General features: G+C 45.4%; 1 protein-coding gene across 2 annotated transcripts in view; it reads left to right on the forward strand.

Moving 5' to 3' along the window:
* The window catches only part of LOC135972190 (trichohyalin-like), a 142,454-nt gene that overhangs the window by 51,587 nt on the left and 76,432 nt on the right, over positions 1 to 14,435 (forward strand). Inside the window, exon 3 of one of the 2 annotated variants that reach the window (XM_065579084.1) lies at positions 14,142 to 14,384. The exons of the other annotated variant lie outside the window; for it this stretch is intronic. Within the exon in view, the coding sequence (XP_065435156.1) occupies positions 14,142 to 14,384 (243 nt within the window). The remainder of the gene's footprint in view (positions 1 to 14,141; positions 14,385 to 14,435) is intronic. 2 annotated transcript variants of the gene reach the window in all.

The raw sequence follows: 14,435 nt of genomic DNA on the forward strand, positions 1-14,435 counted from the left end.
GTCATGTGAATTATCTCACAAAGTTTCTGTGATGGCAGTTGTGATGTTGTGCAGTCTATATGGTTTTATAAAAACATAATAAGAAGTGAATATAATGTAACTGGAATAGTTTTATAAAAATATGATAAGTGAATATAATGTAACTGGAATATGCTTCATGCAAAAGTTCTCTTGTAAGGTATCATTACAAAACTTATAATCTACTGAGTGTGATCATCCTAGTTGTATGTATGTATCAGTCTTGTATCTAAAACTAGAAATATAAATATAACTCTGAGGGCCTATTGTAATTATGTAAAGTGTGGGCCATTAATGATGGTTTGGAATCTTGATGACTCCCATTAACAAGGACCATTGTCCGCAGATGGCTGTGTTTACCTGTTAGTCTTCCTATATATGTGTGCGCTGGCAAGTGGGCAATGAAGTCCTGCAGTGACATGTGATCATGTCACCTGAACTGGAATCCATCTTTAACCTGGTGCTTTTCCAGTGGGGGGGGGCTGGAAACCCAGAGGGACAAAGACTGTGATGGGTTGGATCACAGAAACCCCTTTGGGAGCTGCCACCCGATGTGCAAGACTACCCCTGCTCCTGTTTTCCCTGCCAGCTCAGGACTCCAGCACCCTGTCTTGCTGAGCCAGACACTCCCGTCTGCTCCAACACAGACCCAGGGTCTGAATCACTTGCCCCAAAGCTGCAGGTTTACCTGAAAACAGCGCACAGACATGTGCTTGTCTTTAGCACTCAGATGCCCAACTCCCAATGGGGTCTAAACCCAAATAAATCCGTTTTACCCTGCATAAAGCTTATGCAGGGCAAACTCATAAATTGTTCGCCCTCTATAACACTGATAGAGAGATATGCACAGTTGTTTGCTCCCCCAGGTATTAATACATACTCTGAGTGAATTACTAAATAAAAAGTGATTTTATTAAAAACAGACAGTAGGATTTAAGTAGTTCCAAGTAATAACAGAGAGAACAAAGTAAGTCACCAAACAAAATAAAATAAAATGTGCAAATCTATGCCTAATCAAACTAAATACAGATAATCTCACCCTCACAGATGCTTCAGTAAGCTTTTTCTCAGACTGGACACCTTCCAGGCCTGGGCACAATTCTTTCCCCTGGTACAGCTCTTGTTGCAGCTCAGGTGATAGCTAGGGGATTCTTCATGATGGCTCCTCTCTCCCTTTGTTCTCTTCCACCCCTTTATATATCTTTTGCATAAGGCGGGAACCCTTTGTCCTCTGGGTTTCCACCGCCCCCCACTGGAAAAGCACCAGGTTAAAGATGGATTCCAGTTCAGGTGACATGATCACATGTCACTGCAAGACTTCATTGCCCACTTGCCAGCACACACATATACAGGAAGACTAACAGGTAAACACAGCCATCTGCGGACAATGGTCCTTGTTAATGGGAGTCATCAAGATTCCAAACCATCATTAATGGCCCACACTTTACATAATTACAATAGGCCCTCAGAGTTATATTTCATATTTCTAGTTTTAGATACAAGAGTGGTACATTTATACAAATGGGATGATCACACTCAGTAGATTATAAGCTTTGTGACGATACCTTACAAGAGACCTTTTGCATGAAGCATATTCCAGTTACATTATATTCACTTCTTATTATGTTTTTATAAAACCATATAGCCTGCACAACGTCACAGCAGTTATGTCATATTTGTGAATATTTACTAGTATTTCTAGTTCTTCCTTTTTATTCCCCATACTTCATATATTAATATACAGACATCTAAGACGTTCGTTAGACTTCCCCTCTATATTCCCTCTTGTCTCTCCTTTGTCTATGCTCAATTTCCCACCCTCCCGCCCCAGATTCTGACCCTTCACTCATGTCTCTGTGTTTTTGACTTACTTGTGGGCTTTTGACTCCTGCCCCCATCAAATCTAGTTTAAATTTCGCCTCACAAGGTTAGCCAGTCTGTATCCCAAGATACTCTTCCCCTTCCATGACAAGGGGGACCCCATCTCTGCTCAGCAGTCTTCCTTGGAACAGGATCCCATGGTGAAGGAAGCCAAACACCTCCTGGCGACACCATCTGTGCAGCCAGGCATTCACCTCCACAGTGGGTCTGTCTCTGCCTGGGCCCCTACCCTTGACTGGAAGGATCAAAGAGAACATCACCTATTCCCCCAACTCCTTCACCTGCAGTTCTAGAGCCCTAGAGTAAAGGAACAATGGTCAGGAGGCTAGAGGCTCACACTCCCACCCCCCCACATCTATCAGTTAGTAGATCTCTGGCCCCCAGACCCAAACACACATGCTGAGTACCTTTCCCAGCCTGATGGAGATCTCTGGGTAAACTTGAAAGCTTGTCTCTCTAAGGCTGGGTCTACACTCGGAAATTGTCAGTATAACTTAAGGTGACCATATTGTGAAAAACTAATCTGGGGAAACACGGGGGTGGGAGCATATCAAAGTAGCTTATATTTTAACAGTTGCACATATACCCTACAACTACAAAACAAATATGCATATAATCACCACAGCTGTGACTTCACACTAAAGAAGCGCATTCAGACTTTTTTTTTCTCCTAAATGATCTTTCTCAATAATGGAATAACAAAGATTCTTCAAAGCATTTTTTTTTTATTTTGGTCTATTTAAATTTTCACAGTTGTGCAAAATTATGGGTTTTAAACATTTTTAATGTAATCTGTTTAAATTTTCACAGCTGTGGGAAATTATGCATGAGTCAGACAGTGAGGGATCAGACAATATTTATTTAATGATGATAGATGTTGAGATTCAAAAAAAAAAGTGTTATAACTATTAAAACACAAATTGTCAACATCATATGTCTAAATATACAAAGTGAATAGCCTTTAATCAATGAGTTCTCAAGCACATTTTTCTTAGTTTGCCTATTTGTAAATTTTGATTATTAATCAGTTTGTGTGTATGGTGAAATTGACATTTACTGACAAAAATCTAATTATCCAAGCCCACTTACACATACGATGTTAGTGAAGGAACTAGGTTGTTCTTGAGCTAAGTCACTAATGATTTTTCTGTTCTGATTATTATGGAGGCTCCTCGTGGCTTAGAGTTGGTGTCTCTGCTGGAACATGGAGACTGCTTGGGCTTATCAGAATGGGTCTTAGCTCTGCAGAGCTGTTGGCTGATGAGGGACCCCTGGGTGAGGAGAATCTCCCTTCCCCAGAGCCAGGTTCCCTTCTCAATCTTTCCTATCCATCCACATAACTCAGGCTCTCATCCAGGCTTTCTTCATCTCACATCTCAATTACTGCAACATCCTTTTCTCTGGCCTTGACAAGCGTAACATTGCCCCACTCAGATCCATTCGGAATGCTGCTGCAAAGATCATTTTCCTAATTTGTCACTTTGACCATCTGACCTTTCTCTTTAAGTCCCTCCAGTGACTCCCCCTTCTGTCACTATCAAACATAAACTGCTTGTCTTCACTTTCAAGGCCCTTCACAGCCTGTCCACAATCTATCATCAAGCTGCTGACTCCTGCCTCCAGTCAGCCTGTGATGCCAGCCTCTGTCAGCCACTTGTTACATTTTCAAACCAGCCTCTTGGTGCTTTCTCCTATGCTGCCCGTCCTGCTTGGAAAGCACTCCCTGTAAACACATGCACAGGTACAGTAACTCCTCGCTTAACACTGTAGTTATGTTCTTGAAAAATGCACTTTAAGCGAAACGATGTTAAGCGAATCCAATTTCCCCATAAGAATTAATGTAAATAGGGGGGGTTAGGTTCCAGGGAAATTTTTTTCACCAGACAGAAAACTAGATATTTTATAGATGTACACAATGTATACGTTTTAAACAAACAATTTAATACTGTTCACAGCTATGATGATTGTGAAGCTTGGTTGAGGTGGTGAAGTTAGAGGGTGAAAGAGGGAGGGATATTTCCCAGGGAATATCTTGCTGCTAAATGATGAACTAGCACTTGGCTGAGCCCTCAAGGGTTAACACATTGTTGTTAATGTAGCCTCTCACACAAGGCAGCACGAACACGAGGGAGGGGAGACAGCACAGCAGACAGAGACAGACACGCAGCTTGTTTGTGGGAGAGAGAGAGAGATGCACACTGCCCCGTTCAGGAAGCTGACCCACTCTTAAATGCATTGTCTTTTTAAGTGGATCAGGAAGTTGAGACAGCAGCTGCTGCCCCAGGCTCTCTCTGTCTCTCTCCGTCTGTGTCCCCTCCCTGCTCTATATGGAGAAAGGGTAAGTGGGGTGCAGGAGCAGGAAGGATGGGGCACCCTGACATTAGTCCCCCCGCTTCCACCCTGCACAGCAAGCAGGAGTCTCTGGGAGCAGCTCCAAGGCAGAGGGCAGGAGCAGCACATGGCAGTGGGGGGAGGGACAGCTGAACCGCCGATTGCTAGCCTGCTGGGTGGCTGCAGCACAGGGAACTTAGGGGAGCGGGGAGCTGATGGGGGGCTGCCAGTCCACCCTGGTTCCAAGCCCCCACCAGCCAGCTGCAACAGGCTGCTCTTCCTGCAAGCAGTGAACAAAGCAGGCGGCTGCCAAACAACGTTAGAAGGGAGCATTGCACAACTTTAAACGAGCATGTTCCCTAATTGATCAGCAACGAAACAATGTTAACTGGGACGACTTTAAGTGAGGAGTTACGGTACCTCATTAGCCTCCTTCAAAACTCTCCTCAGGCCTACAAACAAACTTGACAATGGTTAGGCAGCTGGTGTGCAGAAACCACTGCTGATAATACTGAATGACATTGTTCCCTTGTTTCCTTGTGCTCCCTCATCTTTCTATCTGCCTGTCTCTTGTCTTGTACTCAGACTGTAAAATCTCTGGAGCAGGGACCATCTTTTCGTTCTGTGTTTGTGCAGGATCTGACACCATGGGGTCCTGGTCCATGACTGGGGTTTCTAGGTGCTACAGTAACACAAATAACAATGCTAACAATCAGTGTGAGATTTCACACAGGGTTAGTTTTTATACTTTGAGTTGTTAGTGTACTTTTTGTTTGGTTTCTCATTATGAATTTTAAACGGAAAGTCTTTGAGTTTGAGCTCTGGCTGAACTATTTCCTTGGCAGCCCAGCTTTGTTTATCAATATTTCTTTAAAACACATTATCTAGCTCAGTGGGTCTCAGCCTGCAGTGCCCTGTGGCGGGGGAGGAGCGCTGTCCAGTCAGCCAGCAGCATGCTGCTTCCTCTCTCCTGTCTCCCCATGCAGCAGGAACACACTGCCAGGAGTCTGGTCAGCATTGCTGACCAGACACTAAAAATCAGGTTATTATGGGCAGGGGGAGACACTGGATCATCCACCTGTGCCGGTTGTGGGTGTAGTTGGGGGGGGCATTGGCCCCCCACAGCACCCCCACCCCTGATTTCTCCGAGCACTGAGCAGGGCTTGCTGTGTTCAGCCTGGTGGGGAGGGAGGCAATTCGCTGTCCTGCTCCCTGGCTGATGCTGGCAGCTCCAGGACACTGCCTCCTGCATCCTAGTGCCTGTGGTCCTTGTCTTCTATGTGTGCTGGGTCCTATTTCTGTACAACTGGTGAGTGCTCATGGGGGGGCAGAGCAAGAGGGTGTGGGGAAGAGGCAGTGGGGAAGGAAGAGGGATGGGATAGGGCACGGGGAAGAGAAGGGGATGGGGGACTGGGGCAGGGGACAGTGTGGAGAAGAAAGGGGAATGGGTGGGGAGAGCAAGGGGGACAGGATGGGGGAGGGAGAATGCCACCCCCAGGGGGGCGCACTGCCTCCTCGCTTCTGGGCATCTGTTCCAGAGGCGTCCAGAGAAATGGTGGGGGCATGTGCCCCCCGCCACTAGCCATAGCTACGTGTCACCTCTGGAGGGGGTGGGGGGAAATGAGCATGCTCGAGGCTTCAACATGCCCTGGGCTGCCTGAAGCAGACAGCAACCGCCTGCCCATCCCCTGCTGGCCATTTCCAGACCCTTTATTTCAATAAATAGATTGGGCTACTTAGGGGCTTGTTTTTAAGTGACTTTGGGCCAGTGGTTCTCAACCTGCACCCAATCAGCACAGAGCTGAGTCCCATGTGACATCCTCAGGGCCATACAGTTAGCATTGGATGTGGCCCACAATGGTAAATAGTTTGAGAAGCACTGATCTAGCTACACTAAACTGGGTAGAGAAGTGGTTCCTGACTAGATCTGGTGCAAGACATAGTGCACTTTTTAAATAAAATGTTTGATTGGGGGTTACTGAAAGTATACATGCTGTGCATACAAACCTGATTAATGGGGTGGAGTTCACACAAGCTGACTGGCAGATGGATGGGGGCCAGGCACATAGAAGTTTGATTGACCTTGCTCCACTTTCTGAACTCTGCTCCCCAAGGAAGCCAGTCTTCCATTTCCCCTTTGAACAACCCTTCTGCTCACACCCCTTTACCAGACTACCCCCTCCCAACTCTACCGTCCCCTAGTGCTGGCACCTGGGACTGTCTGGTGCAGTGTTTGGTTATCTGGCAAAGGGCTGTGTGCAGAAGGGGGCAGAGTTAAGGTTGCAGTGCCTGGTCTGTGATGTGCAGGTATTGTGGCAATGAGGAAGTGTGTGCTTGGGACCAGAGGTGACACACTATTTTGTGTTTTTTTCATTACTCTGTGTGTGTGAATTTGAGTCAGGAGTTTTGTTTGTGTGAAGCAGTGCTAATGGCTTCACAGTGAAGTTTTTGTGTATTAACAGACACGGTCAGATCAATAGCTGAAGGGATCTTGTGACTCCAAATGTAATTTAACCAATCACATTCCTTCCCTTCCTCTTTGGATGATTTCCAAGTTTCAATTCTGTTGGTTGAAATGAGCCAGTGGAGTGAGGGGGACTGCATACTTGTGTCAAGAGTTCTCATTGGTAGAAAACCTGGCCTCACCTGGCACTGATGCTTTAAAGGTTATAGGCCACATTCTGGCTTCTGTGCTTCTACAGAGGGAAGTCCCCTTTGATGGGCTAGATCAGGTTCATCAGAGCCAAATTCCTGCTGGGCAAGTTTAGCCCAAAGCACAGGAGGGGAAAGGGTGACAAGGGAATCACTTGTGGAGATACGGATGCTTCACCATGCCCCACACATCCTCACTTCCCCCCTGCTCCTCCCACATGCCTGTGCCCTGCTCTTTCACATATGCTCCTTTCCTTCCCACTGAGACATCCATGCCTCCTCACATTCTTGGTCACTCTCTGTCGCAGTTACAGGCCTGACTGCGCCTTGATCCCATGTCTGGTCTCTGAGTGTGCACCCTGGGGTGTTTGGCTTCTTGCCTTACCTGTCTCAGGGTGGAGTCTCGTGATCCTTTCATTCTCAGACAGAGACCTGTGTACAACACCCCATCTACACCAATTGCTGATTACACTTGTGACAGGCTATACCCTTATGTTCATCCTTTTTACAGGACTATGATAAATGCTGTACAAAGTATGCCTTGTGACATGTCATTTGATGACCATTATTGTCCTGATAAAATGTGTATCAAAATTGTATGTAGTTATAAGAGTCTACTCTATCACATTGCTGTAACATACTCCAAGCTTAGAAAAGCAGGTACAAACCAGTTTTTTCAAAGGCAGACCAACACCCAAGCCATATATCAACAAAGTCAAGTGGGCTATCACCTAGCTAAGCAGCCATTATTTGGCAGGAAGAAGGATGTGAGCAAGAGTGTTACATATTGGCAAAGACACAGTGGAGAGGTTTCCATGTAAACAGGTTGCCTGGTGCCTGAATCCCAGCTGGAGGTAATCCTCAAAGAGGGGGAAATGATATAAGAATGAGAAACAGAGGCCTCCAAATCACCTCTTTTCCCCATCTCTACTCACAGCAGCTACAACACTTGTGTCACCGTGCCTCAGTGGGTCACAGCTGAGGATACCAGATTCAGGACAAACTGCTGAGAAATGGGGCAGACCCACCCCAAACTGGTGGTTATTCTTCCATAAAATATATCAAGACAATAACAAAAGTAAACTTCTGTCTCACCACACTGGCAAACAAGAAGTCAGAAATGCAGCCTCCTTAGGGATTCCATCCCTGATTTCACCTCCCAAACACTAGACTTTATGATGAGTGGGGACTGAAAACCCATTACATCCAACAAAGGGTTCCTCTAATCCCAAGAGATCAGCCACAGAGCTAGTTTAATATATATATAACCAAGAACTTACCCAGTAATCACACTGTTGCCAATCCTTTAGCATTTAATATATAAACATTTATTTACAAGAGAAAAGAAAGAGGAGAGAATTAAAAAGGTTAAGGAAATCAAATGCATACAAAAATTGCAGAATTCTTGTATCAGTGCTGGAGTGAAGCAGTGATGAAATAAACTGTCGGCTTATAATGTCTCTGATAACATCCAAAAGATTGCAAGGTCCTCACTCTATTAGTTAGAATTCTCCTTTTAGTGTAAGTCCATAGTCCCGAGATCAGAGCAGGAAAGAGGCAAAATGGAGATGCTTCTGGGGGCTTTTATACTTTTTCCCATGTGGAGGGTAAGTTCTCAGTCTTAGTTTGTGGAAAAGTACAGGCACAATATGGAGTCCAGGGTCACATGAGCAAGTCACATGTCCTTGCATGCTTCAGTGAGTCATAGCAGGAGCCATTACCCATATTCTGCTAAAATGTCCTCAGGAATAAGCCTCTTCTATGGTCTATTGTGTGAGCTAAGTGTCCTTCAATGGGCCATCAACTTGAATACTCCATTCACAATGTGCTGGCCAGACTGGATATAAACGAACTACCTTGTGGGTGTTTGAAATAACATAACTTCAGATACAAAAATGATATACACATACAAACAGGATCATCATAGTCAACAGATCATAACTTTTCCATTGACACTTTACATAACATACTTTGCACAAGATTTGTTGTAATTGTATAACAGCGGTAGGAACAATGATATACATGGTCATATTTTACTCATATAACATCACAACTTGAAAGACAAAAAGAAACAATTGAACTGGGGAAGAGGTTCTGGCTGGGAGGCTTTCCAGCCAGTACAGACTGCTGTAAGCTTTTGGTAAGAAAAAACTTTTTGCTTTTAAGTTCATTTAGCTTGTTAAGTTAGGTATTAGCTTGCGTTTTTATCTTTTTATTTTCTTTGTAGCCAATTCTTACTTTTATGCCTTACTACTTCTAATCACTTAATCTAGCTTTCTGTAGTTAATACACTTATTTTATTGTTCTATCTAAACCAATGTGTGTTTGGATTGAAATGTTTGGAAACCTTCACTTGGGATAATGAGTCTGTGCATATTGTTTTCCTTTGATGAGATGATGGACTTCCTATGAGCTTGTATTGTCCAGGAGGGTACTGAGCAATACAAGATGCATATTTCTGAAGGACAAGGCTCGGACTGGGAATTGGCTGGTGTTATTCTGTAGGGTAATTAAGGAGTGGCTTGCAAGAAGCATTCCTATAATTCAGCTGGGAGTGACTTTACATGTTAGGGGCTGTGTGTGAGCAGGACCAGAAGTGGTGGCTTACACAGCAAAGGAGTGTAAAAGGCACTCCAGGCTATCAAGCTGAGGGGACACAGCAGGTCACCAGTCCAGATTGTTCCCTGGGGAATATCACAACCCTGCAGGGCCAATTGGGTTTTGGCACCTGTGTTTCTTCCCTTCGTGAGTCCCTCAGCAGTGACAGTGACCAACAGCCTCCTTAAAATAAAATACTTTATTTAATAGTTGGAAAAAAGCATCAAAGAAAATTATTTCAATGCAACAAACAGACTGCATGTTTACTGAGTCTCATCTAATCTCACACTAATATTGTTCCAATATTTACATAAGAACATAAGAATGGCCATACTGGGTCAGACCAAAGGTCCATCCAGCCCAGTATCCTGTCTACTGACAATGACCAATGCCAGGTGCCCCAGAGGGAGTCAGCCTAAGATCAAGTGATCTCTCTCCTGCCATCCATCTCCACCCTCTGACAAACAGAGGCTAGGGACACCATTCCTTACCCATCCTGGCTAATAGTCATTAATGGACTTAACCTCCATGAATTTATCCAGTTCTCTTTTAAACCCTGTTATAGTCCTAGCCTTCACAACCTCCTCAGGCAAGGAGTTCCACAAGTTGACTGTGCACTGTGTGAAGAAAAACTTCCTTTTATTTGTTTGAAACCTGCTGCCCATTAATTTCATTTGGTGGCCCCTAGTTCTTATATTATGGGAACAAGTAAATAACTTTTCCTTATTCACTTTCTTCACATCACTCATGAATTTATATACCTCTATCATATCCCCCCTTAGTCTCCTCTTTTCCAAGCTGAAAATTCCTAGCCTCTTGAAAAAGGTGTGGAAGCAGAGGTTAGATGGGATGACCCACGTAATTATAGGCCTCAAATTGGGGAAGTGGTAAATAATGAAGGGGACAAGTCTCTGATGCAGACCAATCTGGATCACATTGTCAACTGGATGTTAACAAACAATATATGTTTAAATACAGGTAAATGTATACATCTAGGAACAAAGAATATAGGCCATACTTAAATGATGGGAGACTTTCTCCTGGGAAGCAGTGACTCTGAACAGGACTTGGGGGTCATGGTGGGTAATCAGCTGAACATGAGCTCCCAGTGTGATGCTGTGGCCAAAACAGATGATGTGATCCTTGGGATACCTAAACAGGGGAATCCCGATTAGGAGTACAGAGGTTGTTTTACTTCTGGATTTGGCACTGGTGTGACCACTGCTGCAATCCTGTGTCGGGTTCTGGTGCCACCAACTCAAGAAAGATGTTGATAAATTGGACAGGGGTCAGAGAAGAGCCATGAGGATAATTAAAGGTTAGAAAACCGGCCTTACAGTGATAGACTCATGGAGCTCAGTCTATTTAGCTTAACAAAGAGAAGGTTAATAGGTGGCTTGATCACAGTCTGATTTCATAATGAGCTTTTCAATCTAGCAGAGAAAGGTCTAACACAATCCAGTGGCTGGAATTTGAAGCTTGACAAATTGATACCGGAAATGAAGTGTAAATTTTTAACAGTGAGAGTAATGAACCACTGGAACAATTTACCAAGGATCATGGTGGATTCTCCATCACTGACAATTTTTAAATCAAGATTGAAAGTTTGTCTAAAAGATCTGCTCTAGGAATTGTTTTAGGTCAGTTCTCTGGCCTGTATTATGCAGGAGGTCAAACAAGATAATCACAATGGTCCTTTTGGGCCTTGGAATTTATGAATCTACGATAAATAGGAGAATTGGTCTGAAATCAATAAGATGAAATTAAATAAAGACAAGAGCAAAGTACTGCACTTGGGAAGGAAAAATCAAATGCACAAATACAAATAAAAGGAGGGAGGGATAGCTCAGTGGTTTGAGCATGGGCCTGCTAAACCCAGGGTTGTGAGTTCAATCCTTGAGGGGGCCATTTAGGGATCTGTGGCAAAATCAGTACTTGGTCCTGCTAGTGAAGGCAGGGGGCTGGACTCAATGACCTTTCAGGGTCCCTTCCAGTTCTATGAGATAGGTATATCTCCATATATTACAATATGTGGAATAACTACCTAGGCAGCTGAAAAGTGTCTGGGGGCTATAGAGGATCACAAATTGAATACGAGCCAGCGGCATGCATATAAGGGGGTAGAGTTAGGAAGCAGCTTGGGGGCATAGTTCATAGACTCATAGACTTTAAGGTCAGAAGGGACCATTATGATCATCTGGTCTGACCCCCTGCATGCTGCAGGCCGCAAGACCCTTCCCTGGACTCTGCCGTTGAAGTCCCCAATCCTGTGTTTTAGTGACTTCAATCGGCTGAGACCCTCCTGCTAGTGATCCCTGCCCCATGCTGCGGAGGAAGGCGAAAAACCTCCAGAGGCTCAGCCAATCTACCCTGGAGGAAAATTCCTTCCCGACCCCAAATATGGCGATCAGTAATACCCCGAGCATATAGGCAAGAGTCTCTAGCCTGACCCTTGTTGGCCATTATGCTATTCATGTACCATTGCTTGGTTTTCCTTGGCTACTATGTTTTACCATTAAACCATTCCCTCCATAAACTTATCCAACTTAATCTTAAAACCAGACAGGTCCGTCGCCCCCACCGTTTCTCTCGGAAGGCCGTTCCAATATTTCACCCCTCTGACGGTCAGAAACCTTGGTCTAATTTCAAGCCTGAACTTCCCCCCGGCCAGTTTATATCCATTCGTTCTCGTGTCCACATTAGTACTAAGCTGGAATAATTCCTCTCCCTCCCTTGTATTAACCCCTCTAATATATTTGAAGATAGCAATCATATCCCCCCTCAGCCTTCGCTTTGTCAGACTAAACAACCCAAGCTCCTCTAATCTCTTTTCATACGACAGGTTTTCCATTCCTCTGATCATCTTAGTCGCCCTTCTCTGCACCCGTTCCAGTTTGAGTTCATCTTTTTTAAACATGGGAGACCAGAACTGCACACAGTACTCCAAATGAGGTCTCACCAGTGCCTTATACAACGGAAGCAGGACCTCCCTATCCCTACTAGATATACCTCGCCTAATACATCCCAAGACCGCATTGGCTTTTTTCACCGCCACGTCACATTGTCGACTCATAGTCATCCTGCGGTCCACAAGGACCCCTAGGTCCTTCTCCTCTTCTGTTACTTCTAACCAATGCGTCCCCATCTTGTAACTAAAATTGTTATTATTCATCCCCAAGTGCATCACCTTACACTTTTCACTATTAAATTTCATCCTATTTCTGATACTCCAATTCACAAGCTCATTCAAGTCTCCCTGCAGAATATCCCTATCCTCCTCCGAGTTTGCAACTCCTCCCACCTTCGTATCATCCGCAAACTTTATCAGCCCACTCTTGCAATTGGTCCCGAGGTCAGTTATAAATAGATTAAATAAAATGGGTCCCAAAACCGAACCTTGAGGCACTCCACTAGTAACCTCCCTCCAACCCGACAATTCACCCTTTAATACGACCCGCTGCATTCTCCCCATTAACCAATTCCTTATCCACCTCTGGATTTTCATATCGATCCCCATGTTTTTCATTTTAACCAATAATTCCTCATGGGGTTAGAGACCAGTAGTGGGGACTAGTTCATCACAGTCATGCTAAGCAGGGGGTGGAGTATGATCAAAGGAAAAAAACACCCCAGAGAAAAGCACCAGCAGCCTGTGAGTTAAGAAGAAAATCCTTCAGGTCACAAATGGGTTAAAAAAACAACCAAGCTTCATAAATGTGAGCCCAAAATGGCATATTTTCCCCTATCTTGGCCACTTGAGTCTTGGTGAGGGAGGAGGCAGCCTTTATGTTGGCCCCTTTCTCCCAGTCTTCCCCCCAATCCCCGCTTTCTCCCAACCACTACTTATTCCTGGGACCATTTCCTTGCAGGGCTGGCTCCAGGCACCAGCCTTCCAAGCAGGTGCTTGGGGCGGCAATCTGCAAGGGGCGGCAGTCCGTGTGTTTTTGCCCCCAAGCAGCGCGCCGAATTGCAGCCGCGGACGGCAGGGGCAGTTCGGGCGTCGTTAGGGCAGCACGCGCGTTTCTGCAGCGGCAGCAATTCAGCGGCAGCTTCTATGTTCACCTGTCAGGGGCGGCAATTCGGCGGCAGCTTCTGTCTTCCGGCTGAAGCTGCCGCTGAATTGCCGCCGCCGCCAAAATGTGTGTGCCACCCTAACGGCATACGGACTGCCCCCACGATCCGGGGCGGCAATTCGGCACGCTGCTTGGGGCGGCAAAAACAGTAGAGCCGGACCTGCTTCCTTGCTATCCCTATCCCGCCTCAGGTCCTTGTGTATCGTTATTGGGCCTTTCAAAATCCCCAAAATCCAGGGCCTTGCCAGGTGGTGGGGTGGGCTGACCACTAGGCACTACTGCCCTTAAGGGCAGGCTACCCTGTCACACTATCTTACTCTTGTTCTTAAATGTCATTCCTGCTTTGAAAATGTTCATTTGGGAAGATAGAAACTGAAAGATCTGGGTTTGTGAGCAAACAGCAGAATTTGCATAGATCTGCCTTTGTGTGCTGTTAAGCCAGCAGCAGCTAGGACAGGTGAATGGATGCTCTACTGGGAGACAAGCTGCTGGAGACAAAACCGTCCTATTCCAGACTGTTTGAATTCACTAGTTTGTTTTTTCTCTCTCCTCTGCATTGCTGTGTACTCTGTTTCCCCCTTGGTGCAGGCCGGAGCAGGGAGGTGATGGAGTACAACCTTCCGCGTCAGTGCATCCGTGATTACTTCCCCACACGCAAGTGCTTCGTGTTTATCAGGCCGGCCAGCGAAAGGGACATGAAGCAGCTGGAGTCGCTCTCTGACAGCGCCCTACAGTCCGAGTTCCTGGAGCAAAGCAACAGATTCTGCCAGTACGTTCTCCGGGAGTCGAAGGTGAAGATGCTGAAAGGAGGGCACCACATCAATGGGCGAAGTACGTCATGGGCATGAGAATAACAAATCAATGTAATTGTCTGTGCAGCCA

The sequence above is a fragment of the Chrysemys picta genome, unplaced genomic scaffold (genome assembly GCF_011386835.1).
Source record: "Chrysemys picta bellii isolate R12L10 unplaced genomic scaffold, ASM1138683v2 scaf81, whole genome shotgun sequence".
In the NCBI taxonomy this organism is placed as follows: Eukaryota; Metazoa; Chordata; order Testudines; family Emydidae; genus Chrysemys; species Chrysemys picta.